This window comes from Hevea brasiliensis, chromosome 4 (genome assembly GCF_030052815.1).
Source record: "Hevea brasiliensis isolate MT/VB/25A 57/8 chromosome 4, ASM3005281v1, whole genome shotgun sequence".
Taxonomy (NCBI): domain Eukaryota; kingdom Viridiplantae; phylum Streptophyta; class Magnoliopsida; order Malpighiales; family Euphorbiaceae; genus Hevea; species Hevea brasiliensis.
Genome location: NC_079496.1, coordinates 10013356 through 10041184, shown reverse-complemented (window position 1 = coordinate 10041184; position 27829 = coordinate 10013356). Strand labels below are relative to the sequence as shown.

The 27829-nt window shown below is 35.0% G+C and overlaps 2 protein-coding genes across 5 annotated transcripts; one reads left to right on the top strand and one right to left on the bottom strand.

Annotated features, from left to right (window-relative positions):
* The first annotated feature begins 837 nt into the window (after nt 1-837).
* Nucleotides 838-6178, top strand: LOC110648549 (alkaline ceramidase). 2 transcript variants are annotated; one of them, XM_021802827.2, is made up of 4 exons: nt 838-1148; nt 1274-1335; nt 3181-3507; nt 5360-6178. In XM_021802827.2, the coding sequence occupies exons 3-4, from the start codon at nt 3257-3259 to the stop codon at nt 5871-5873; spliced, it is 765 nt and encodes a 254-aa protein (XP_021658519.2). In that variant the 5' UTR covers nt 838-1148; nt 1274-1335; nt 3181-3256; the 3' UTR covers nt 5874-6178. The 2 variants fall into 2 exon arrangements, with proteins under 2 accessions (XP_021658519.2, XP_021658518.2); XM_021802826.2 differs by lacking the exon at nt 1274-1335 and having other exon boundaries at nt 842-1148.
* A 1686-nt stretch (nt 6179-7864) lies between these two features.
* Nucleotides 7865-27553, bottom strand: LOC110648550 (protein NO VEIN). Of its 3 annotated transcripts, none has more exons than XM_021802828.2 (13): nt 26743-27553; nt 24532-24869; nt 23568-24276; nt 22451-22570; nt 19612-19777; nt 17235-18967; nt 16352-16564; nt 12874-15090; nt 12355-12467; nt 11627-12029; nt 11238-11555; nt 9751-10008; nt 7865-9457 (listed from the first exon to the last, which is right to left on the bottom strand). In XM_021802828.2, exons 1-13 carry the CDS (start codon nt 27463-27465, stop codon nt 8366-8368), a joined length of 8403 nt encoding a protein of 2800 aa, XP_021658520.2. In that variant the 5' UTR covers nt 27466-27553; the 3' UTR covers nt 7865-8365. The 3 variants fall into 3 exon arrangements, with proteins under 3 accessions (XP_021658520.2, XP_021658522.2, XP_021658521.2); XM_021802830.2 differs by having other exon boundaries at nt 17235-18955; XM_021802829.2 differs by having other exon boundaries at nt 17235-18964; nt 26743-27552.
* Nucleotides 27554-27829: the final 276 nt, after the last annotated feature.

Genomic DNA, 27829 nt, shown 5'->3' with positions numbered 1-27829 from the left:
TATTTTTTCATCAATATAAAATTTGCTAAAATTAATGAAAATATTAAAAATCGTTGAATAATTAATAAAATTAAAGGATTGACTAAAATTAATGAGTAAAAATATTTGAATTATTTTTGTTAGTTCATTCAGTTGTTTTAATTAAATTTATTACTAAAATAAAAAATAATAAAAAAGATTTAAAATTAAATAAATAAAATTAAAAATTTTGATTAAAATTGGAAAATTATAAAGGTTTAATTTTTTTTTTTATCTTAAAAGCCTAATTTTAATTATAATAAATCATTATTTTCTATTTGGAAATCACTTGAGAAATAAAGCTTTCATTAAAAAAAATATATAACAAATTAAAATTGTTTTCAAAACCTAGTTAAATTTTAAAAATTAATTTTTTATTTATACATTTAGAAAACTGATATATATAAATATAAAATTTTATTTTACAATTTTTAAAAAAAATTATTTCAAATTTTTATGGATAATATTTTTTTTTACATAACTTCAATGATAAAATATGAAAAAATTTGATGGAAAATTTATTTAATTGGTAAAATTAAATTATATAAGTTATTTTGCATTATTTTAAAATATTTAATAAAAAATATAATTTTAAATAAAAATTAATTTATAAATAATAATAATTCTCATAAATTAAATAGTAATTCCCATTTTGAATTAAGAGCCTAAAAAGTTATCTCGGCATATTCCTATTCCTATTCAATATTCATTTTTCATTTTCATTATATAACTCATTATACAATTTTTTCTTTTAAAAAATGAAAATTCAAACATGTATATCTCACGCGACCATTAACGCACTGCAAAAGCAGATCCCGAAAACATGAAAAGCAAGCATGATCCAACGTGGACCACCGCGCAGAGGCGCCTCAACAAAAGCAATCCCAACCACTCGCTAACTTAATTCAACGGTGTAAAATATCATACACGTTCTCAAAAGTTCGCACGTGTTATGTATAGGTTCCCTCGCTACGCGCTTACTCTGTACTACCCTAAAAATTATTCCCACCATTTACGAATTCTTTTTGCCCTATTTTCTTCTATTTTGCTGTAGGAAAGAGAAATCCTACGCAGATAGGAAAACCAGAGAAAATTTTGCACCTTTTGCAGTATAGATCTGGCCGCGAAAGGTTAGTTTCTCTCTCTAACATGATTCTCTTTTTTTTTTCTTATATCAGATTTTTTTTTTTTGATGCGAGTAATGGCTAAGTGTTTTTTGTTCGTACGTTCTCTTCTTTTTGTCGGCCTTGTGTAGTGAAGTAACGGTGGTGATGGTGGTGGCCGGTTGCGGTGTTTGCGTCGTAGGCTGATTTAGAAGTACATTGATTTGCGTTTTATTTTTCCTGCATTAAGAGATGAATGATGTAGATTTTTAGTTGATGTTGCACTTGCTTGCCAATTGGCATTGCATAAGTTGACTTTGCATGGTGCTAATGCTGGTAATAGGTGTCGCTCATGTATATATGGCTGAAAAAATGTGATCAATTGTTTATGTTAAATGTGCTTCCTTGTGTTTGCCGATTGGGCATGTTGTTATGATTCTTTAGATGTTGGTTTTTCTTTGATAGACTATAAATGTATTTTCTTTGATCTCTGTGTTGTATTGAAATTTCTTTGCCTATTTACAATGTCTCTAATCAATGTTTGCCATTTATGGAGATTGCCATGCGAAATTGATTTGTTAACTATTAATCAATGCCCCAGAATAGATGCAACACCTAAATATAAAAAATAAACATTTCATCAGACATTAAATTGTTAGTAATTAGTTTTCTAACTTTTTCGCTTTTGAAGACCAGAGTTATTTCCGTTCAGGGCGTTGTGTAGATTTTTGGTGGAAACTTGTATTATCGGAGGGGGTTTAACACTTTAACTATGGTTAAATACAAGAGAGGTTAGGTTTATGGTATCATATTAGGAGGAGTTTTTACTTAATTGTGTTCATTTTCAACTTGGTGATGGTTGATTTATTTTTGGCATGGTTCTTGGTGTGTGAACTTCCTCATTAAATGAACATTTTTTTTTTTCTCATAGCTCACGATGGTGATGGTATTGTGAACTGGCATTCTAATGTAAGAGTGGAATAGTGATTTGGAATTCTTTATTTGAGATAGAGCGATTTGCACATTTTGTTTAAAGTTTTGAAAGGCAAAATTGCCCACAGAAGTTCTATTTTTTGCATGGGAGCCTGTTGGGAATTCCTTTAACCCTGGATAATTTAATGAAAAGAAGTTGCTGGTAATTGGCTTTTTCTTTTTTGGAGATCTGGACCTATATGATGAACTAAATCAACTTAATTTGCTGATTATAATAGTTAGAGGATTAGTAAATGGTCATCCATGCTTGGATTTCTGATCTTCTGTTGACCTATGTTTGATGACTTAGTTGTCTTCTTTCATGCTGCTAATATTTAACATGGTTGACATGAGGAAGTTTTCCCATTATTTTGCAATTTTATAGCAAAAAATATCATTTATTTTTTGGCTTAGGTCATGAAATAAAATCTGCTATCTTTTAAAAACGTGTTAGAAGTTTTCTGATGTGCATTTCTGTGGATTCTCTAACTTGTAAATGATTCCTTTGCTTTTGCATATCGCTGTGCCTCCTTTATGCCCTTTAGGCTTCTCCAATTATCTGGAAGGAGAGGTCACAGGATCATGCCTTCAGTCCTTTTGAGTGTTTACGTGTTTGGTAACATAGAATAAGGGAATGGGAGATAATAAATTACGAAAGAAAAAACTTTCATTACCCATTATTTTGTACACCTTTTTCCATGCTATTATTTTTGCTAACTAAATGGCACTTAACATTATTTCTTCACTTATCAGCGTTTTGTTTTCTTTTGAAACATGATATCTTAAATTCTCTTGGTCCATTTAATGAGATTAAAATTTCTTTTCTTATTTTTGTGTAAATATGTCTTCAGAACAGATTGTGAAAACTTTGCATTGTTTTGAGTTATTGTTATGAGCCTTTTTAATAGTAGTTTCTGTAAGGTTTGTGGCATTTATGCTTTGGACTAGTTTTAAGTGTAGTCATCAAATTTATTCTCACTTTTGCTGATGGTTATAGCTCAATCACACCTGGTTTAATATGCAAAGTGAGCAGTTGTTCCTTCCAATTGAAGTTTATTATCTCATCCTTGCTGTGCATATATTGCAGGTTATGACCTCAGCAAAATCTTGGCAGAAGGTGCATCAATTTATTTATTATACATCTTGGGCATATATATTAAAGAATGGCAGATGGAATATCAAGTTTCTGGGGTCCTGTAACATCTGCTGATTGGTGTGAGAAAAATTATGTCTATTCTTCTTATATTGCAGAGTTCTTCAATACAATATCAAATATCCCAAGCATTCTGTTGGCGCTCATTGGCCTCATAAATGCCCTAAGACAACGTTTTGAGAAGAGGTTTAGCATACTTAACATATCTAATATGATACTTGCCATTGGAAGCATGCTGTACCACAGCACCTTACAACGCATGTAAGTGTTCTGCATCATTTAATATGGTTCATCAATTTCTTTCAACTGGTTCACTAATTATTTTTTATGGCTTAGGAGTCCTTTAGAACTATGTACGTATGTGCTTCGAAGTTAGAATGTGAAAAGATAAAGTCAACTTTCTTGTTTGAGAAAGTCTTCTACTTCTTTAGTCATTAGGAAGGAAATTTGTGCATTCTTTCAGAGTTTCTTTATTGAGCTAGGGACTTCAAAAAGATCTGTATTGAAATTTGCAAGAAGCAAAGGTGCAAGAAATGCTTCTAGGTAGCTACTCTGATATATCAGTCGATTCTAGGTTTATACATGACAGCCTTCTCTTGCTGCTTTCCAGACCTTTTAGATAGTGTGCATTGATAGATACTTATATGCAACATAAATATTTTTGTAGATGAAGATTGTAATTCCCTAACTAAGGTAAAGGAAAAATTGAGGACTATTCAACTTTGCATCTTCATTTTTACCCTTGAAGAGATATTTCATAGTTATTTTGGTTTCTTACCAAATCATTTTTGTTTGTTAGTATGGTGTTCCCCTTCCCAATAGAAAGTTTAAAAAAAGTGGAGTTTTCTTCAGTTTTTGGTCGTGTTAATAAATTGATGTATGTGTTTAAGGGTTTTTGGTTGATGAATTAAATTTGGTGTAGCATTATTGCTAGAGTCATTTTGGTTAGGCCAGAGCATTAATTTTTTTTAGAATATTGAATTGACTTAATTGCCATTATTGATTAAAATTATATTGGAAGGTATTTTTTTAGAATAGAAATTGGAATTTTCTTTTTCTCTTTCTTGCCAGAAATCTCATTTCATTTTTCTAAGCAAATGAATTGAGGACCTAAAATCAAGCCATTATTCATTATACTTAAATAGGGCCCTAAACTCAAGCCATTAAAGCTTTCAAACTGACAGTTCCATACTATGTTCATAGGCCATTGCAGGATTATCTAGCAATTCCAACGAACTGATTAATTTCCTCTTTGAAATCAAGAGGCCTATGCCGTGTTCATAGGCCATAACAAGTTTAACTAGCAATTCTGTAGAATTAGTAATTTCCTCGTGTTCTGCAAACTAATGGGAGATTCGTTATTATAATAATAAAAATTACCTTGGAAATTTTAATTCTAGTGTCCAGCATTAACAATGGCATAATGAGATGCCATTGATTAAGAAGACTATAAATTGAATTTTATGGAAACAAACCATTTTTTCCTATAGTATGCAACATTACAGTTTCATTTTGATTAAATAGAAGAGTCAATTATGTCAAATTACTGTAACAAAAATGGCTCTAGCAATAATGCTACCCTAAATTTAGAAGAGCATAGAACAATTTAAATGAAGCTTGAGTGGAATGGTGGTTGGATGACTCTGTAACACCTTGTGGGTGCTAGGGTAGGTTTTAAGGTATTTAGGTTTGTCATCATTGTTCATCTCTATGATTTTATGGAACTGAGTATCTAATTAAGCTTGGGAGATGAAGTATTTACTTTTCTACAGCCAATACTTTTTTCTTTAATAGTTGCTTGCTCTTTCTTTTTGAGTATCAGACAAGATTGACATTGATTTTGTTCTCAAAAAGAATATCATGTAGTAACAAAATTTAATTTTTGCAATGCCTTTTTTAGATTTAGCATTAATTGGAGGTATTGGGGCTTAATTTTCTAACGCTTTTGCCGTATTAGTGCAAACACAATGAATCTATTGTAGAAATATATCTAGGAATTAATTCACTGCCTCTCTGTTACACTTCCATTGACTTGACTATTTGTTTTTTTTTTTTTTTCCCCTGTTGATGGTAAAAATATGTTGATTCAAGGTATTTTTTAACATTTGGTCAGGCAACAACAAGGTGATGAAACACCAATGGTTTGGGAAATGCTTTTGTATTTCTACATCCTTTATTCTCCAGATTGGCACTACCGTAGTACAATGCCCACCTTCTTGTTCTTATACGGGGCTGCATTTGCAGTTTTTCATGCATTGGTTCGTTTTGGAATTGGTTTTAAGGTGCACTATGCAATCCTTTGTCTTCTCTGCATACCCCGGATGTACAAATACTACATTTACACAAAGGATGTGTCCGCAAAGCGGCTTGCAAAATTATATGTGGGTACCATATTCTTGGGGAGTCTTTGTTGGCTCTTGGATCGCATTCTCTGCAGTGATATTTCTCAGTGGTACTTCAACCCACAGGGACATGCTTTATGGCATGTCTTCATGGGCTTCAATTCATATTTTGCTAACACTTTCCTGATGTTTTGCCGTGCTCAACAGTTAGGGTGGAATCCAAAAGTTGTCCACTTCATGGGTTTTTTCCCATATGTTAAGGTTGAAAAACCGAAGACCCAGTGAGAGATGCTATCCCTCATTTGGAGGTAGATATATGGTTTTGGCAGATGAACAAGCAATAGCGGTCAATTTTTTTCTTTTCTTTTAAGTGGATGTAAATGGTAGTTGAATATTGAGATCATCAGTTGGATTTTGGTTAATTGAAGTTGTATAACTAGTGGTTTTGCTTAGAAAGAAAATGTATGGTCAGTGTACCATATATTAATTTCAGATCAAATAGGTCCTTCATTCTCCAAACTTGAAAATGTATGCTTGATGTATTTGTTTTGTGATTAAACATGGATAGCGTGAAATGCGTCAAGTTGCAATTCATGTGTGCTCATATGAGAGAATCAATTGACAGCAGTTTGAATAAAGCATCTGAGAAACTTTATGCTTGCTGAAAAATGAACTGTAAGTATATTAAAGACCTCTTAGATACGCTCAAATCATACATATCGCCTCTCTAGTTTGGATAATTAGACAAATCAATTCTGAAATTGAATTCTGAAATTGAATTGGGCAATGGAAAAAAAAGTTGCACATTGGATTAATAAATAGGATTTGTAGCTGTCATCTTTATTCCTCTTGGAGTGTTGAAAAAATAGCATATTGAATGTTGATAACTTTTCTATACTGTATGATTCGTGTTGGAAATGATTCTGTAATTATAAGAACAAAAGTATTCACTTAAGAGACACCTTAGCTTTAATCAAACAAGAAAAGTTTGGATTGGTACGGAACAGTGGACTGGAAATGGTCGATTCCACAACAGTAATCGTGCAACACATGCGCCGGATTAGAATCTTTCAGGGCTGTATAATTCTGTAATAGGATAATTTATTAATTAGTTTAGTCCTAATAATTTGCTTTTGTTCAGTATTTTTGTCTTTTTATCTATTTTAATATATTACCTATCAGGTCATATAAAAGAAATTTTCATTTCTATAATATTTTTATACCGAGGCCCGGTTAAAAATAGGTAAAGAATTGAATTAAATCGGACTGATAAACACATCTTTAAATTGAATGGTAAATAAATCCAAATTAAACTAAATAATTTTTAACCGGATCACCTTTTTATTTAAGAAGTTAAAAAAAGTTTAATTTAAATCAGATCAACTATAATTGACCGATTCAAACTAGAACTAGTTAGTGGCAGGTCTGCTTATACCTCCCTCCCAATCTCTCTCTTCTATTGACTCTCTCATCCATCTTTCTCTGCCCATTTCTTTCTTTGATCATCAATTGGGATATTAATTTAAATTTTTGGCCGATTCAATCCTTGAGATATTAATTAAAATAATCACTTTAATTAGCAATTAGGATTTTATTTTCAAATTTCACAACTTTCAATATCTCCAGTAGAGATTTTTCTGGTGCAAACGTTGTCCAGGTAGTCGCTGAAACTGAACTCGAGAACTGGTTTCCAAATTCTACGATTCCAATTCTATTTGAACCACATAAGATTATTATCGTTAAAACAACCCCAGTCCAACGGCCCTTCCAATAACACCCACCACTTCACCCTCTCAATCTCATCAAATTGCATACTTTCATTCTACGAAATTCAAACAGAAGCCTTCAAGTTCTGAAGCATAACACAAGTAATCAAAAATAGAAACCATAGCTACTTGTTTTCTAGCTCTATCAATAAATTATTCAATACCATCTCCAACTTCTAAATTAATTGCTCTTCAATTGGTGTAAGAAATTCAACTTTGATTCCTATGCCCCCTAATAAACCCTAATGGTCCTCTTCCCCAAAAGCTCGTAGAGTTGGGAAAGGGGGATGATTCTGATGCCGGGAGAAGGGGGGCAAGTGCTCGGGGAGGGCAGAGGAGTTTGAGGGAGAAAAAGGATAGAGGAGTTCAGAGGGGTGGGTGTGAGAAAAACAGTGTAGGAGGGGCAAAAGGTTGAACTTAATTTTTATATATAATTAACGGTTAAAATTAACGAAATGACTTAATTGTTTAAAGAATTAAATTATACAAATTAAAGTCCACATTTTAAAATACAAGAATGAAAAATATTAATAATGATAAAACCAAGAACTAGAGAGTAAATTACCTTTGAAATGTATCTCTCTCTCTCTATCTATATACAAAGTGTTAAAATTGTCTTCCAATGAATACAACAGGAAAAGGCCTGGCAGTCCGGACTATACTTCCTCTGGAAATATCTTATAATATCACTGAACAGACCTTGACAATAGCCAGCAGCAAAGCACTTTATGCAGAGTCGGATTGAAGCGTTCTGTCAGAAAGTGTACTGCATCTAACGAAAATTACACAGGCGGGCTCAACTTTTTAAACCGTTCCTATCAAATCAAATCAATCAATAACAGGTAAGGACAACCAACAAGCTTTAGATCAGTGGTCGGTGGTCATCAAACTGTGAGATTTGAGTTTGAATCATAGTTAATGCCAATTGCACCAAAAAGAAAAAAAAATGGTGAGGTCAAACAATCACGCACATCCTTCGTCCATGTTAGAAATACAGCAAAATAGCTCCAGTTAGGAGACGACAGTGGATTCCTTATGCCTTGGCATCATAAAAACCAATTGCAACTTGCCTGCCTGACATTGTTTTGCAGGATTTTGGAATAATGTGACCTTTGCTGTATTATTACTTAGAAGAACCACATGAGCAATGCTATAAGAATCACCTTTTTCAACTGCAAATTGCCACTCTCTCATTGATATGATGAACCAGTCCTTCCTTGCAGATTTTGTTGCTTTTACTTCGAAGTACTCTTTCCTATTTTCCTCCTCCTCTATAACTATATCATAGGGCAACCCAGTTTCTTTGTCTTCATTAACCCACTTCACTACTTTCTCACCAAATTTTTCAGTTAAATATTTGAAAGCTACACGCTCCCCCAGTCTTCCAGTAAGCAGTAATTGTGCGGCATTAGCAGTCCCAGTGTTCAACTTCTCTCTCCTGAGTTCAGGGACATCAGCAATGAGAGTTAAGCCAACAGGGTCAGATGCAAAATCCAAATTTACAGTCTGATTGCAAGCATGAGCAGAATGTTTGTCCACACTTTCAGAGTCTGGTAAAATTGATCCTGCCGTGTTCTCTTCTATAGTCCAATCTGTATCAATCTCAATTGGCACCGAGGTATCTGTTTGAATGATAATGTCCTCTGAATCATCCTCCTCAGTCTTGCATGAACTGCTAGGATGCGATACAACAGCCTGAGTTTTAAAACCATTTGCACGAGCATAACCAAAACCTGGTGCAGTTTTCCAATCCACAGGTGGCCAATTTGAGCTGATTCCCACTTTCCTCTTGTACTTAGACATCTTCTGATCGTTTATTGCTGTTGACGCAGTACCTATCTTAAGTGATTCGTCATTCTCTGTCAAAGTACAAATAGATGAGAGTGACCAAGCAGATTCATCATCAGGAAGCTTTGGCACCTTTTGGCTGTTTACAATGAAGAACTCTGTTTGGTCTTCTGTGGAGCCAGATTCTACCATTGTTGTGATCATATGAAGGAAATTTGCCAAGTGTAAATCTGAAGTACCCTCAAAGAACAAACGAGAAAGCTCCAAAAAGAGCACATGTGAATCTGATTCCGAAGTTGTGTACAATGTATTACCCTGAAGATCAAATTAAAAGCAATCTAATTATGCAGGTTAAGACAGTATTAGTAGATCGAAAGTAGATTTTTATCAAAGATCAGTTTACTGATTCTCAAAACAGATACATGCATAGGATTCCTCCCACTGAATGAGTTTCATCATAAAAGGATAAAACTCCTATACTGCAGAAATCTCCTATATTCTCAAGACTTTGTCATAAAGGAACACAGCTGGCTTAAGAAATTAATGGGTATCAAACAATCACTATGTCAGAAAAACGAGAAGAATAAATGAGAGAATTTATTCCATACCTGCAGAAGACAGCTACATTCATATCGCTTCTTAGATGCACTGCCACAGCTTTTTATCACATTCCTGTAGAATAACTTCTCAACAACAGTAATCTTTAGCTGCTCAAGATTATCCAATCCAGACAGCTTAAATTGGAGATACTTATCAGGGTGTACACTATAGATATAGCGCTGAGCATAAGGAAGTGCCCAGTCAACCAATGCAGCTTTGAAGCTACAGTCTGATGGACCATAGTATATTGCTTCTCGAGTTATAATCTGTATAAAGGATATAAAGAAGAGAGAGAACATTGTAAAGAATTGAAAGAAAAAGAAGAAAAAAAAAGGGAAAAGGAAACCTACATGAAAATTTAAACGAGGGTTTTAAAACTGACCATATAGCAACATATTTTTTGTTTTGATAATGGAAGTGTCTAAAATTGCATTAGTTAGCTTAAATAACAATTCATCCTCCATCCTACCTTCCACCCCACTCCTCCTCCTCCTCCTCCTGCTCCTCACTCGAATTGTAAAACAAAAGAAAAGAAAATTTCATTGCATGCAGTCACAGGGGGGGAGGAAAAAGATCACATTCTGGAAAGTGGCATCAATTTGCATATTTTTTTATGCATGTAGGCATGTATTGGTTATTAGTACTTGTAGTTAAACTTGCAGTGATATACAAGTGCTCGAGCTCAAGTCCAGCTTAGCATATATATCAGCTTGAATGCAGCCCACATGCTAGTTACTGAGCAAGCAATCCATGCTCAAATTTACGATCTAGACATTCCAACCCTTTTTACGTATCCACAGAATGTAGGACTAGGACTAATTTCACTTGATTCAACCTTTTAAAAAGGAGAGAGAGAGAGAGAGAGAGAGAGAGAGAGAGAGAGTCTCATGCAATATACCATGATGGTTATATAGCTAAATACAAGTATACCAGTGTGAGTAATTTTAGCACCGCAACACAAGGACTAATAAAGAACACTTTAGAATTTGCGACACTAGAATTAGTCTATGCAGTTTAATTGAACAATAAAGATGCCTGACTATTATGGGAACACATTCATACAACACACCCAGAAGAAAATGAGTAAGCATAAAGTCTCCATTTGATCCCACCAAATTATGTTCAATGCATAGCAATCAAGATACAGCATTAAAAGCACACAAATACATGTCCTTTATAATAATGTCAATATTTTAGATAACACTTATCTTTTAAAGTACATATGACAATTGACAATAAAAATTTCCAGTGAAAGATTCTAGGAATAATCTAAACATGACATGAGAACAATAGACATTTTTAGGAAATTTTGGTTTAACGTCATCGATGTGAAGTGGAAATGGAATGACCAAATGAGTCGAGAATGATTGTGCTTTACTTGGTAAGAGTCGATATGTAAAGAGGAATAGGCATAAAACATAACTCATTGACAAGTTAAAAAAAAGCAGTTTTAAAAACAGAGAAAGGTAGGCAATTGTCAAGGGCTCATGCTTACCTCTGACAGAGCAGGAATCCCTAAATTATGCATCAGGTCAGAGACCTTAGTTTGAAGCATCTCTTCCTCATAGTCACTAAGATTGCCGAAGTACAGGAAATCAATGTTGTCCAGATCCTTAAAGATCTTCTTCAAATTCTTATCATCACACCAGCACACTAGGCCAAATGAAGGGTGCAATGAAACCCACTTATCTTGTATAGTGGGAAGTATCGTATATTCTACTTTTAGAAGACATTCTTTCATGTAAATGATATCTTCAGAGCTGAGTAAATCAGATTTCAGCCCATCAGTCCACTTCAGAAAGACTTGGAAAACCTAAGACAAACAGTACGGGTTAGATTGCAGCAAAACTTCATGAGTTCAACATCTTCAGACTTGTTACTTACTGTACTAGCTGCCTGTGAAGGCAAAGCAACAGTTGATAACTGACGTAAAATATCAAAATAGCTACGGCAAGAAGGGATCTCGTGTACTCCACACTCTTTAACAAAAAAGTCATGAAGTCCTGAATAAACATTGCACAACGTCTTGCTTAAGGGCCGCTGAGGCACACCTGTCAAACCACATTGAGGATGAACCTCCTTCATGTTGTTGATAGAACCAGTTGGATCATGCCAATAAACTTCTTCAGAAGACAAGAATACACCGGACACTAGATCCTCGTGCCTTGAACCAGATTCATATGGAACAAAAATAAATGAAACGGAAAGCAGTGCCTCTAAAACTTTCTTCTTTGAAGCAGCCATTTCATCCCAGATAAATGTGTATAATTTAGACATTTGTGTTATGCTGCATGTTCAAAAGTCATTTCAATGACAGGAAGAAAACTACAAATAGCAGGATGAAGCAGACACAAACATATAGCAAATACTTCGAACTTATCAAAAAAATATAATAATAAAGATATCTTTTTGAGTGGTTCACATATTTCGTAGGCATCATATTTAGTTAAATTTAAGGCAACATAATCCAGTACCCAAAAAAAAAAAAAAAGGATTATGTGAAATCATAAGCACATTAAAGAAGTTAAATATCATCGTTTCCTCAAGTTCATAAGACACATCATTACCTTTTATAACAAAAGTATCTTCTTATAACAAAAGTATTATAATACCTGGCCTTGAAAGGGGTCTCTGATTCCCTCCATATTCTTAAAACTTCCAGGGCATCATCAAGAGTAACTTTAGTCTTAAAGCCAATATCCCCCAACAGCTTTGTGCTTCTTACCTGTTTCAAAGATAATAAAGCAAAACAGATCATTTCAAAAAGACAGCCTACGTATACCATATTTTAACATTTGCTTCAACTATTTCCTACATCATCAATAACTAATTCTATAATGACAGGTAACAGATTATACGCAGTTTCTTTCAAAATGCAGTAACAAATTTATTTTGATCTCATTAAGTCATTATATGACAACCCACAAATTGATTGAAGGCATTAAATCCTTTGATATATCACCAATGGATCCTCACAATCAATTTACTGTGGAAGGGGAGAATCAAATGAAAACTGTGTACTTATAGTTCTCATTCTCATGCATATAATACCAGGTGACCTTGTGGTTCAAGAGAGAGTAAGAAATTTCAAATCATGATTCAAATTCACCTGACATGAATATCATACTAACCTTTGGAAGAGCATATGGAGCAGAACCACCCAGGATAGAGTGTACCACATCGCTATCATAGAATAAATCTTTGGGGTAGTGGAGCTCATCATCTATGCTTGATACCACCCACTGAACATCGTGGATGCTGCCTAAAAAGGAAGACTTAAATGTTCTGCCATCAACACTAGATTTTGAAAAGCAGTAACCAGTGGCTTTGTCACTGAAGTTATCATCCCATAGCGTGTCAAGAACCTCTAAGAGATATTTACAACGTTCCCTATCACCGCTCATGGACAAGTGCGACAATATTTGCACTAACTCATAGGATTCCCAATCTTTGACTACTGATCCAGGGGAAATGAGCTCTGTATCCCATGTTATATTCTTCGAAACAGTATGATATAAATCTGAAATACCTTTTTCAATTGGCTCAACTCGCACAAAATCTGTGACACCAATTTCCTGGAAAAAACCTCTCCACTTCATCAACCCATTAAAGAGTGAATCATTTCCTGGATGCTTCAAATAGGTGATATCAACCTCATGCCATTTCATATCTACAACATTAACCAATTTATTTATATTGATAGGATTTCCATATTCTTTACTAAAATGAATGGATGTCTCAACAGGTCTTCTATATCCAAGATTTGTCAATATATAAGCTTTATTTTGTAACTCAGATATAATGTACTTCCTTTCAACACAACAATGAGAGCAGTTAGATTGTAGGTGTATCATCACAAAGCAGAGATAATCTGTCATTAAACCCTCATCACTATTTGTGATTCTGTAATCAGATATCGATGGTAAAATGTGAACCTTGACAATTTCATGTGCAGAAAGCTGTTGAACACCAATTTTCTGAAGCATCCTAGCACTATTGTCTACTAAAGTCCCATCAACAGCTGATGCAGAAAAGAGGGCAGGATTTACAGTCTGAAGTTTAACATATAATTGTGGAAACGCCACAAGTTCCTGTGCACCATCAAACCCAGTACTTAAAATATCAGAATGTAACCAAATTGTACCCCTATCAACTGAGCTGTATGTACCATCGGAAAGAGGAATAAATGGAATCCGCTGAAGCTTATCTATAAGATCGGTTGATCCGGAAGAATGGGAAAACATTATATAAACAGCACTTAGGAAAGAAGATAACCAACCAAAACCCATTGTCTTTAAGCCATTTTCTGTATGGCATAAACAAGCTATAAATTTTATTAGAATTTCTGGTCCATACTCTGCAATACCCAGTGCCTTTGCGAGTGAATCAGACAACACTATATTCTTATCTAAGAATCCAAGGCCAAGGTGTTCTTGAAGCAAGCCATCAGGTAGAAGAATGCGAGCTTGTTCATTCCAACCTCTCAAAACATTGCATGGAGGAACCATCTTACAATTGTCCCCTTCCAGAAGGAGGCAGCTTGTCCTTTGTAATTCTAAAGCAATTGCTTTAGGAAGCGCAGAAAAAAAACCATGCACCTCCCCAACAAGTGGGACAAAGCTCATATAAGCTGTCACAGCTTTTCCTGGATTCTCCCTAAAACAAGAAAGAGCACAAAATGATCTCTCTGCATTAACAAACAAACCAGGAAACTTTGTCAACAACCACTCATTCCAGGGATCATTCTTATCCACTTCTTCTCTGGATGAAGGAAGAACAAAGTCGCCTTGGAGAATAAATTTCAGACCATATGTCCTTAGTGGAAGAAAAGAAAAAACAGGCTGTTGGTCCAAACGTGGATGGTAATCCCCATTATCTGATTCCTCCAGTGTAAATGCTATAGCTATTTCAGTTGTCTGAACTTTAGGACGACCGGCACGTGCCTGCAACTTCTGAGAGGCAACAAGCCAAGTCATTTTATCTTTTCCACATGAAACCTTGATAATACCATCTTGCAAAACTTCTTTCCTCATCACAACAAGTGAATCATTAACAACATTACGAAACATAATACACTGAAGCCGATGAAGAAAGAGTAGTAAAGAAGGATGAAGATCTGAAAAAATTTTCATGGCAGTTCCTTCTGATAACTGTGACCGGAAAGGAAGCACAATACAAGTATTCCAACACTTCTTATCCATTTGACCAGTCTCCCCAAACACCAGTCTGCTAAACAAGTCAACATTGCAAGGAGGTACAACTGTGGGCAAAACAAAACCAATCTGACCTTCACTTACATCAAATTTGATATGAAAACCATTGGAATGAATCTCTGGAGCATCCGTTACCTGATAGAAGACCAAAAAAAAAAAATCATTAGAAAAATTATTATAGAAGCAAAATAAAGCCAGATTAATAATTACCAAATTTCTCAACTTGAGACAATAATAACAATTCAAAGCAAAAAAAGTAATCTTATTGTTCTTTTCATATACTCCATGATATTTGAATAACCAGACTTCACTAAGACTGCAATTCTATAATACAAGAGTTCTAGCCAGTGACTTTTTTTTCCTCAAGAAATTCAAATTACCCAAATGGCACATAGAAAAAACAGGGGCTCCATGCATACATGTCAAGCAACTCAAAAAAATAGTAATTATATTTTGAGATGTTATATCATCTATGGCCATTTAACATCATCTTTTGAAAAAATGAAAAGAAGAGAAAAAAAATGTCTAGCACAGTTGAATATAAATGTTTACTAATACCAATTGCAGATGCACAAAATATATAGCCATGTCTTGGTGTTTTTATGGGTATTGCCATATTAAAAAACGTTGCTAAGTTGGAACACCTATTCTTAGATTGTAGCTAATTAGAAGATTCTTTTGGGACATGTTTGTTTTGCAAGGAATATAAATGAATATCCAAATCCCATGAACCCTATTCCAATTTAATTTTTTAAATAACTACAAAGAATTTAATGGTTATTTTAAAAATAATCTTAAATTTTGAAGCAGTTGCAGTTTTCAGCTAAATTCAAGTTATTCAAATATAAAAAAATCATAAAAAATTGGATTTCTTGTGTTAAAAAAAAAAAAAAAGAAATCAAATTCCAAGAATTGGATTTCATTCTTATTTCTAGAGCGAATAAAACATGAACTTTAAGGACAGAGAGAGAGAAAGAACAGCCTCACTACATTGCTAATAACAATAAAAATAAGGAGACAAGCCAACTATTTTCACCAGGTAAAATCAACATGCTTGCAGCTAATAGTCTAGGAGATTACAAAATTCTCAGGTACATGGTTGTCCATGCTTCTATCTCTAGGGAAAATTGCAGTTCAAGATTTAATTTCAAACAGAGGAAGCAAAACTGGTAGAAATCCCTTCTCCAAAAGTTAGACTATTAAGCATTTTAATTTCTTATCTTAGACAGGTAAAACCAAAATGACAAAATGCATACAAAATGCAGAACTGATCACTAGATAAAAACTTAGTTGGTTCATTCCCATATTCCATTATTGGTGTCCGATGAAGTATCATGCTCCCTTTCAAACTGAGATGCTTTTTGGCCCCATGCATGGGAAAGGGGAGGGGACATACCCGAAAGACTGATTTGAAGCCAATTCCTTTCTGCCCTATGTATCCAGTGCCAGATCCTTTCTTGGTCGAATTTCCAACATCACAAAGAGCTCTGATATTTTGAGCAGAGAAGCCCCGCTCATTATTTAAAACAATAACACCTGATTCTTGAAGAATGAATGTAAGAGTCGGTTCCACGCATTCAGGATAGATATTATCATCAGCATTTTGAACCTGACACAACATTTTGCATGTGATTAAGATCATATCGCACAATAACATTGTATCAGCAAAATATAGATGATACCTGGAAAACAAATCAACAAATGATGAACCATATTTTGTTATAACAATGAACAAAAAACTGTTTATCTTGTTCTTCTACTCCAGTCCATGTAACATCCAGAATCTGTAAAAGCAAGACATATGCCTCATTGGAGCAACCAAGGAGGTAATCAGTGGCCAGTGATGGCCAGGGATAACCAGCAGTGGTTAGTGGACTAATGAGCATGTTCTTACATGGTTCCTTACAGGTAATAGCATCCTCTTTTATGGCTTGGTTTTCCCTTTAACCAATAAAATATTTTTTGTTAACCAATTTTCCAAAGGTACCTAAACGCCACAAAATGCAAAAATGTTTTCCAAAAAAATATTTTCCAGGAAACAAACAGTCTAAAGCAAGACATCTTTTTAGCATAATGAAGAAATTCTATTGCTCAAAGAAAAATAAAGAACAAAGAAAAGGAACTAAAAGAAACTACCTAAAAATCTACAGAAGAGGTAAATAAAAAAGGAAGGCCAATATAAAAATTTCCCTGATACAACCATTAAGTAGAAAAATATATTGAACTCCAATGCAGAATTCAACAAAGAACAAAAAGAAAAAGAAAGATAGTTCACTTACCAGCTCAAGAAGAAAATGAGAATCCTCAGAGTACAATTCCTGAGAAAGACAATGAAGTGCTCTCCCTAAGCGAGCATGTTGCTTTCTCAGCATGGTGCTCTCCATGCATGAAAGATTCGGATCCAAACCAAATTCATCTCTCCTGATAGATTCAATTACCAGGGCTGCATCCTTCTGTTTGTCAAGTTCAGATGATTCTTCTGCACAACCAATGCCAATTTCATTGCTGGAAACTATATCTTGAATTGTGAGACTAGTTTCAGTAACTGCTTCATTATGCACATCTTCTTGATGTACAATTGTTTCCCCATCACCACAAGAAGACCTATCCAGTACATTTTGGGTATACCTCAAGCCTGTGCTTACTGCAGATCCAGCAGCTTCCAAGTGTGCCGGCTCAGAAGATGTGAACAAGTCGGTGGTACCAGTTAAACAAAATGCGTGGTAATCGTCAATCCACTCCACTATGCCAATAGATAACCCTATTTCATGAAGCATGACACGTTCTTCTTGGTTGCATTCAAACAATATGGCTGAAGGGGCATCTTTAATCACAGACTGCATTCCAGAAAGCAACACACCAGCTGCAAAACCACGAAATTCTGAAGGCAGATAGGCGAGAGAATCAAGTACAAATCTTGAAGCAACAGGCACCACCTGATTCATTTGGATTGAGTTTTTATGCAATTCACCACTTAAATTATTAGCACCCTCATCAACTATTTTTCCAAGCAATAAATAATTGTTATTGTCCTGTACTGCCTTATTTTCAAAATGATTCTTCAAAATGACATCAAATGCATGGCGTGCATAACATTTTAGAAGGGACAAAGGAACATGCTTTTCCCCGCCAGCCAATGATAACAAGGATAACAGTTTGACTGCTGTTTGGAAGGATGATCGCTGAAGTGCAGCTTCCAAGAATGAATCTACATTAGCAGACTGATCAATTCGAATCACCTTACCATCCTTTGTTACCAAGCACAAAAATTCTTTGGCACTCACCTCATTCAACAACCATCCCACAAGAGGACCAAGAGAAGGAGCAAATATGAGGTCCCAATGTGACCATGAGTTTAAATCAGATAACAAAGGTGCCCTAAGCAAAACTTCAATTGCATTTTTAGAGGTAGCAGAATCATTCTGGCCGTTGTTGGTTCTTATTCCAGTGCTTTCCACAATATCATCTTCCTTTAACGGATCTCCAATGTGATGATTTTCTAACAATGTTGCAGAAAACACAACACATTTTGAAATCACATTATTCTTATTTTCACCTACAATGTGCAGGAAGTCTTCGATTGATCCATTCTCCGTAATTTTAAAACTAAGCATAGGAAATTGCTTTACAAGCAATGCAGAAATCATCTTCTTGGAGATAGATTCACCCTCACATAAACTATTTGAAGCCTGTGATACTAACACCATCAACTGATGCTGAAGCAGGGAAACCTCCACAGGAGACTTTTCACATGTGTCACCAGCTAAGAGCTTCTGTAATTCAGTAGGTAATAGAGAGGCATGTTTCTCTAGGAAAATGAAAAACTCCCCATAACCAAGGGACTTGAATTCCTTAATACAAAATTGGTCAACCAGCCAGAACTCACAACTGCACACCTTCTTCACAGAAATAAATTTGTCCTCTGGAAGAAATTTTCTATTACTCACAAACTTGTGATCAAATTCATAATACTCATTAATTTTCCCCAGAACTTCTTCAACTGTAACACCTGCTAGACGTATTAATAAGCAAGTCCATTGATTGTTTAAAAGAAAATTGTACACAAGAAACATAGAATGAAATCACCATTATACAATACTTATAAAAAAAAAATTATCTATGAATAAAAAAATGCATATGAGGAGAAAAGAATAATAGAGTTGTCTCTTTGCATCAAGCAAAAAGCATGGATCACTCAAAAACCCCAATCTAAAATCAGTAATAAGTCCAAAACAGCATGTAGACCTTATCCTTTTTTATTTTTTCTGTTCATCCTGCAAACCATTTCCTTTTTTATTTTTGTGTTCCCTCCATTGTCATGTTGATCTCTTTGCTTGTAAGAGTTGGAAAAACTGACAAAAAGCATAGAACCATCTTACCCCCAATGATTGCTAGGCCCCTATACTTACCAACAAGCCATGCCACGACCCTCAAAAAATTCTTAATAAGTCCCTCTGCCAATTATTTTCTGTTTGCCCTTTCATTAAGTTCTTCACCTGAAACTTCACTTTCTAGCTATGTTTGAACACAAAAATTATGTGATGAAAGACTACTGGCACCCTTGGAAAAGGGGAAAACAGTAGACAAAAAATTGCAGTAGAACCATACAACTATAAAGCAGTAAAGACTCATTTGTGAAAAGCTAAGATAACTCACCACGTGTTTGCTGCAGACTATGGTCAGGGACAACTGGTTTCTGCTTTTCACCTGGTTCAACATCAATGCTCTCGTATTCAGAAAGGGTGTTGGGCGATTCATGTTGGGTAAAGGCTTGGAAAGTATCATAGATGCTATCCAACATTCCACATTTCATAGATGTCACCTGCAAAATTCACAGAGTAACTTTGTACATAAAAAGAACTCAAATGAATACATCACAGCATATAAGAATTGGACAGGTCATCCCCTAAAATATAACAATAATTGTGGATATAAAGAGTCGAAAAAATAAAAGGTCCTTTTCACTTTGCAACATTATAATCTTGCTATTTGCGAATATGTAAATAGAATCTTTGATATAGAAGCAATAAAAGACGCCCCAAAGGAAAAAGAATCAAGCTCTCAAATTTATTAATTCTCAATTATCAATAACAATAACTCTACCAAAATACCTAAATTACATAAGTATTTATAGACTAGTAATATGAGCAATCCCAAAATAGGAAAATACTAAACCAACAATACTAGAAATTTCTAAACATAAAAGAACTTTTTAAATATTCCTAAATAATATTAGAATTCCTAAATAATAAAAATCTACACTTCCTAATTGAACTAGAAAATCTGAATTGATGATATTAATTTTTCAATTAAAAATTAAATAATTTTCTTTGACTGGTAACTACAGGTAAAATGCGTGGCTATGTAGCTGAAAATTTTCAAACTAAATTAGAAATCGTTAATAAAGAAAAGCGAAAGCAACAATAGCGTACATTGCATGAGAAAATACAATTGATGAAAAACCAAAATAGAAGAAGGAAATATTGTATGCAACTATTATAACCAAAAAACACCATTCAACAACCTTTCTTTTTTGTCAGTGTATTATTAACTGCATATCTTAAGAGCAAGCTGGGTGGTACATCTCAACTAAGCCTTTATCCCAAAAATTTGGGGTCGGTTATATGGATTCGCTTTCTCCACTCTAAACGATTTTGAGTTAAGTCCTCAGAAATGTGTAATGCTTCTAGGTCATGTTGTACTACTCTCCTCCAAGTCAATTTAGGTCTACCCCTTTTTTTCTTTCTATCCTCTAACCTAATGTGCTCTACTTGTCTAACTGGAGCCTCCGTATTTTTACGCTTCACATGACCAAACCACCTCAATCTCCTTTCTCTCAACTTATCTTTAATTGGCACTACTCCTACCTTTTCTCTAATACTCTCATTACGGACTTTATCTAGTCTAGTATGGCCACTCATCCACCTTAACATTCTCATCTCTGCAACTCTTATCTTAGACGCATATGACTCTTTCAGTGCCCAACACTCACTACCATATAACATAGCCGGTCGTATGGCTGTACGGTAAAATTTTCTTTTCAACTTATTGAGAATCTTACGATCACATAAAACTCCCGTGGCACGTCTCCACTTCAACCATCCGGCTTTAATCCTATGACTAACATCTTCCTCACATCCCCCATCTACTTGAAGTACTGAGCCTAGATATTTTAAGTGATTACTTTGGGACAGTACTACTCCATTCAAACTAACTCCTTCCCTATCACCAGTTTGGCCTTCACTGAACTTGCAATGTATGTATTCTGTCTTCGTTCTACTTAACTTAAATAGACATCTTGATGGGTGGTACATACCAAGCATAATTTTCTAAGCAAAGAAAAAATTATTAATAGACATCTTGAAAATTCCATTTCCGATTTCCATATGATCTTTTGAGAATTCAACAATAATTGAAAGAAATTTAGTGCAAGGACTAGTAATGCAACCTATAGTTGTAATATAACATTTTAGAATTAGAACAAAAAAAGACTCCCAACCCACATGGCCACAACATTTACATCTTTATTGGTTAGTTGACTGCTAATCATTAACTTCTTACTGTGGAAACAAGATGATAATACATCAAATGGTACAAAATCCAGTTATTTTCCAGTAGTTGCGTTTTCTACAACACATGAATTAGAATAGCATTGAAAATGCTGAGAAATCAGCCATAAACTATATGCTATTAGTTCCATAATTGTTTTTCTTTTTGAGTAAGCAACCAGTCCACCATATCTAATAGGACATTTTGACTGACAATGCTATTTTGTACAGCAAAATCTATAGGTCCTTTTTTTGTAGCAAACAAATCCTACCTCAACTTAACCAATCCTTGCTCAACCAACTATCATAAAAATTACCGCAAAGGTTGGAAGGAGGGATATTCAGAAGAAAAGATAGGACAGAAAGTTAAGGAAACAGGGCAAAACCATCCATGCTTTTCGTTATATTAAACAAGGGAAAGGTTATGTGGACAGAAACACATATGATTTGTAATTTCAGGTTTTATAAAGTATAAAATTGAAAAAAAGGACAAAGGTCCCTCCTCTTTTTCTCCAATCCCTCCATTTTGGATTTGGAGACGAACAATCTCCCCTTTCCATTCATTACCAACAATTTTAACCAACCAAACAAAGGATGAGCCCCTTCCTCCTATCTCTAATCCCCCTTTTCCTTTCAAACAAACAAAATAGGATGGTGGAGCAATCAAGCATACAGAGATAAAGCTAGATTAAAGCCTCAGATTTAAGACCTCTAACCATGTTAAGGACACTAATTGCTTGTTTGAACAATCAGTGAAACAAAAGAACCACAGAAGTTGATTGTTATTTCCAACAGGAGTTAATCATGAAGCAAATGACTCACGGCAACTAGTAAACACAAGCAATCACTCTAATTTTTTCACCAAACAGATTGCGAGTAGCATCTTCAATACAAACTCGAATTTCATGCACCATCACTAAAATAATTAATCTACCAAATTAACTTACAGCAACATTGAGTAATCCAATACATGGGTAGGACAAAAACAATGACTTGATTTTTTTCCTTTGTTGAGAAGCCTTCCTATCATTCGAGGGTTTATAAAACTGAAGCATTCTCTCGAGAACCTAAAATCACAAAAGGATAGATAGTGAGAAAGGCAATACATATTCTAATGACAAATCAATAAATAAAAAAAAAAGAAGATGAATTCCTACAATGCAACATCCACATAAACAGTCAATAACTAGAAATTGTATACTAATTATTGCTGATAATATAAACATACCAAGAAACAAAAGAGCAACCACAGAGCCACAAACCATTACTACAACTTTGTAGTCTAACATGTCTCACAATTGCATAAACCACATAAATTGATATCACAGCAAAACAACAAACCCTTTTGGGAAGAGCCAATAAACTATTGTTTATAAAATCATCCATCTGGGTATACAATCAGATCTTATCCATGATTTTTTTTTTCTTTTGGGATGCAGGGTGTTCTGGGTCGTGGTTCCATCAGGAGGTTCATTATACCTTGAGCTACAAAAACAGATGTAGCTCACTAGCCCTTCCATTCTCTAGAATGCCCAACCCCACCATAAGTGATCAGTCAGTAACTCCTTATGCCCTTCAATATCTTTTCTCATTTCTGAACAGAAGTTATTAGTAGGAGGAGGACGAGGAGAAAAGTTTTCAATTTTACAGTTTTCTTGGAGCTTTATAACTTTGAAGAAACTTAAACACCGAGAGAAAAACAATTTATAAATCAGAGAACATTTCCTCAATGTCCAAATCATCGCACTACTTTTAGATTTAATAATATTCATATGGTAAACAATATCCTAGTCATTCAACATGAGGAAAGCCCCTTGCAATTATTTACACACACATACAGGTTTTTTGACTTCAAATATTTGCAATTTAGATGGCCCCGCAGAGTCAACTTTTTTGCAAACTCACACACATAAATAAAAGCATTCCTTACCAACAGTTAAGAACATAACGTAAATCCAGAAAAATTTATCATAGACTCCATGAACAGAACTTAAGGAGTAAGAGTCAACATCAACACAGGCACAAGGAGTGTTGTTATAATGCTTGCAATGCAAATCAACTTACCTCAGCCACAGTGTGCTCCTTGCATGCCTCCTTCCAGGTTGTGATAAACATTCTCATGGAGTTATCAGAAATTGAAATATCATCTTCACTTACGATGGTGACCTCCTCAGCATCATTGTCATTTTCAATTTTATGAGTATTGTGTTTCCCTGTTTCTTGTTTACACAATTTGGAGGGAGCAGAGGCAGTGCAACTTACATCTTCCAATTTCCTTTTCTTTCTACGTGATCCACCATACCTTTTGTGCCTCAAGCTGCTACTAAGTGGAGAAGATTGGCCACCCATTTCACCCTTCAAACCCAGCCGTGACATTTCTTCGGTTGCAGACGGGTAAGGACAGCTACTCACCCTATCAGTACTATTGACATTCTGCAATGAGAAGGGCCTCCCCTCATCACTGCTATTCATTTTATCATCATTTGTACTATCATCACTTTCTTCATCCTCTGAGCATGATGAATCAAATCTTATGTGCTTTCCACGGAAATCCTTGTGTGCTGAAGCAAAAGATTCAACGCGCTGAGACATGGCAGAAAAACGTTCATCCAGATCCTTTTTCTGTGTGGATAAAAGAGGACGTTTCCGGCATTTATTACCAGATCCATTCCGTGATGTCTTGGCTTCAGATTTTCTTTTCAATGTCTTCAGACATTTCTTTAGAGTACTATTTTTAGATCTCTTGGCCTCCCTAATAAAAGAAATATGCATTCTGCGGGCGAGAAAGTTAGCACTATGTTAGTTCTTGAATAAAACAAAAAGATTCACTAGCAATTATCAGAAGGATAATTGCAGATAGACAAGAGAAATATTAGCTCAAATCAATAAACCATTTCTTAGAAATGCTTTTAAAAATGCAACAAAATCTGATTTCAAAATTTGTTCAAAAAATTATTGGAAAGGTAATACAAAGAAAACTATAGGAACATAAAAGGAGGGAAATTTAATATAATTCATGAATACACACCCCAAGCCTTGAATACGCACACCAAGATTTCCCTTTCCCTTGACAGATTGCTTCTTTGCAATGAAATCCAGAAATTCATCAATATTTATTTCTTTTTTGCTAAAAGTACTCATGTACTCATGAAGGCTCAAGATAATGTCCTCAGTAGTTATCTTCAACACTTCAGTTGCATCAGAATTCACTGAAAAATAATGCAAGACTAGTGGATGTCGCAGCAAAGGGCCCAATTCCAGTTCTTCAAACTCCTCAATACCCTCATTCTCGCAAATTGCCACTTCCAAATCATACAATGATGTAATTCTCCGGACCCCAACAAAGCAATGAATAAATGCATTAACCTAATAACCAAAAGCCAAAAAAAAGGAAGGAATTAAAAAATGTTCACAAAATTTGAGATACTGTTATATATCTCAAATCTCAATCGGCTGGTTAGAATATATAAATATAATCATACATAAAACTATGCCATGAACTTAAAGAAAATGAAAAGACAAACTCAACCAAAACAAATAAGCTTCCAAATCAGTGAACCTAGCCTAAAAATTGTTTGGCCTGTGAACCTTTTGCTTTTTGTATATCCACCCTCATTTTCAACTGATAATAACCTGAAGTTTTCTACATTATGATTACAAAACATCGATTGGTCAAGGGGAATTCCTTTTCTTCTGGTCTAAATATATAAATCCTTCAAAATTTTTTTTATTGTTCTTTTCATCTTACATGATTTTTCAGCAAACCTAGAGGATTTTCGTATGCATTCGAATGCGAAGACAAAGAATGAACCTTGGTGCAGTGGTAATCCATGGTTTTAAATAATAGTCGTTACATTATTTAAAGGAAAATAAGCTCAGCATTACCATTAAAGCTGTTATATAACAGATTTTTAAAATAGCAGCTGTAAAGGCCGTCACGGCCGTTATGTAAAGGTAATGGCTGTTATGTAAAGGCCATTATTTTATTTGGCAGATAATCTTTGGCTTTTTTTTATTAATACTAACGATGTCTATGAATGATGAATTTAATGTATTTATTTGATATATTTATATTTATTATTTAGTTGTATGTCTTAGTTATAATTATATCTTTAAATATGTATCCATTTCATGAGCTTTGCAAATTTTTTAAAAAAATTTGTGTAGCAACAAGCCATTACCATTGCGTTACGGCCGATATCGGCCTTTTTCCGTTACCAGGATTCGTGGTTGCAACCGTGATTTAAAACCATGGTGATCTAAATGTCAGTAGTTCAAATCAATGCAAGGAAGGAAGAGAGAGTGAATCTCCTTGACCTATGCAGAAAGCCAAGATTATATAAAAACATTGTTATGCCTCTCTCTCACTTTGAGCCTTGGTGCATTGGAAAGATTGCTTCATTGTGTGTTTGTGATTCAGACCAATGCAAGGAGGTGAGTGTAGACATCAGACCCTCCCCAAAACCCACAAAGCAGAATGCTAAAGATTATATTAGAGCATAGAACATTATGATAATCTCTTCTCTGTGCATCTGTGTGTATTAAAAGTTCTTCGATATTGTTTTCAAAGAATATAGATAACTAAATAAACCAAAACCAAACATTTGCACACACCTCCGTCACAAATAGGTCCTGCCTTCCCTACAGAAAACGAAATAGAAGAGCAAAAGCTCTGAAAATTTTAATTTCCCATCTTTTTTTGCAGATCTCAAAACCAAATTAAGAACAACATCCTGTTGCAGCTATAATTCAAAGAAAAAGATGTCCAAACAAAATGGAAAAAAAGAAATTGACATCGCAGAACTGAATAGCTGGTTCCAAGTCTTCAACCATAATATATTGTTCAGCTACCCTGATTCAGATTCTTAGCAGCCACGACTCCTAACAATAAACTTTCATTTTCACTTTTATGAAAAGTTATTGTTTTGCTTATTTCAATAGAGCAGTCACATGGACATTACGGCTTTCTATTATTATCATAAACAATAAAAATAGTTAAAACAAAACTAATTACTTTATCAAACATAAAGGTAAACAAACAAGCAAAGAATTCACTGCCCAGAAGAAAATTAAAATAGAAAACTAAAAATGCTTCTCTTCTCAAATTAAATTCATGAAGTAACTTTTAAACGAAAATCTCAATGTTCTACACCTCAAATACTATTCCTGCTCTTTCCCAATATTTCTCACCAGGCAAACGCATTTTAAAAAAAAAAATAGCGCTTCAGATTGTAATTACCTTCCCTTCAGTCAGAATAAGCCGGTGCAGCGATGGCACCTCCTGCATTCGAAACCCCAAAGAGTCCCACGAGTCAACCTGCAGAGTCACAAGCGCAGCCTGCGACACTTTCCATGCTGAAACACTCTCTCCGGCCGCAAGAAGATCCTGCCAGGCCTTCTCCGCTGCTCGGTCAACTCTCTCAAGAGTTTCTTTCCGTTTGTGTTTTTTCGTATTTTGACGAGGCATGTATTGAACTTGTTGCTGAGCTGAGTTGTGAGGATGTTGCTGTTGTTGTTGTTGAGCTAAATCATGCTGCGCCTTCTCCACTTCTCGCTCACCTCTCTCGTGTTTTTGCCCTTTCTGTTTCAACTGTTCTGTATTTTGAGGAGAAGGCAAGTTTTGACCTCCTTTTTGAGCTGAGTTCTGAGGAGGTTGTTCCTGCTGTTGTTGAGCTAAACCGTTGGAGAATTGCTGCGGAGGAGGGATATTGGTATTTTGGATTGGAAAATAAGGATTTTGGATTGGGAAGTTAGGGTTTTGATGGACAGGAAAGTAGTTTTGTTGAGGAGCGAAACCATGGAGCATAGCATTAGCCATGCTCTGTAAGTAAATGTTTTGGAGGGCGAGATTGGGGTCCATATTTAGAGGAGGAGATTGTAACGGTAGCGATGGCGGTGGTTGGCCGCGGCCTCGGCCACCTCCGCCGCCTCCTTGCCGGAAGTGGGGACGGTGCCCGTTCATTGGAGGTAATAAAGAAGAAAAAATCAACTGTCGAAGGAAAGGGTTTTAGAGACTGATTCAGTGATTTGCGGAGTTTTTATATGGTGGGCGTAGGGTTGGGGATTTTGTTGTTCAAACAGCGGGGCGGGGCTCCAGCTCTTGCATTGAACCTCGAATGGATCAACGGCTGACAATTATCCAAGTCAAGCCTGTGGTCCACACTAGCGGGACCGTGTATATCGAGAGATTATATTACTGCCCTACTATTTCATGTAGAAATATTCCACTCTGATGTCAAGCAAATAAGGGTTTAGAGGCATATACACAAATGGGTTCATAAAATAATAACTACTCAGTAGTGATTAAAAGAAACTACAAAGCAATT

Coding starts and splice junctions, on each gene's coding strand:
- LOC110648549 (XM_021802827.2), top strand. CDS start 3,257: ATGGCAGATGGAATATCAAGTTTCTGGGGTCCTGTAACATCTGCTGAT. Junction 3,508..5,359: donor CACAGCACCTTACAACGCAT/GTAAGTGTTCTG, acceptor ACATTTGGTCAG/GCAACAACAAGGTGATGAAA.
- LOC110648550 (XM_021802828.2), bottom strand. CDS start 27,465: ATGAACGGGCACCGTCCCCACTTCCGGCAAGGAGGCGGCGGAGGTGGC. Junction 16,565..17,234: donor CTCATTTTCTTCTTGAGCTG/GTAAGTGAACTA, acceptor ATGTTGTGTCAG/GTTCAAAATGCTGATGATAA. Junction 12,468..12,873: donor CTCCATATGCTCTTCCAAAG/GTTAGTATGATA, acceptor TCTTTGAAACAG/GTAAGAAGCACAAAGCTGTT.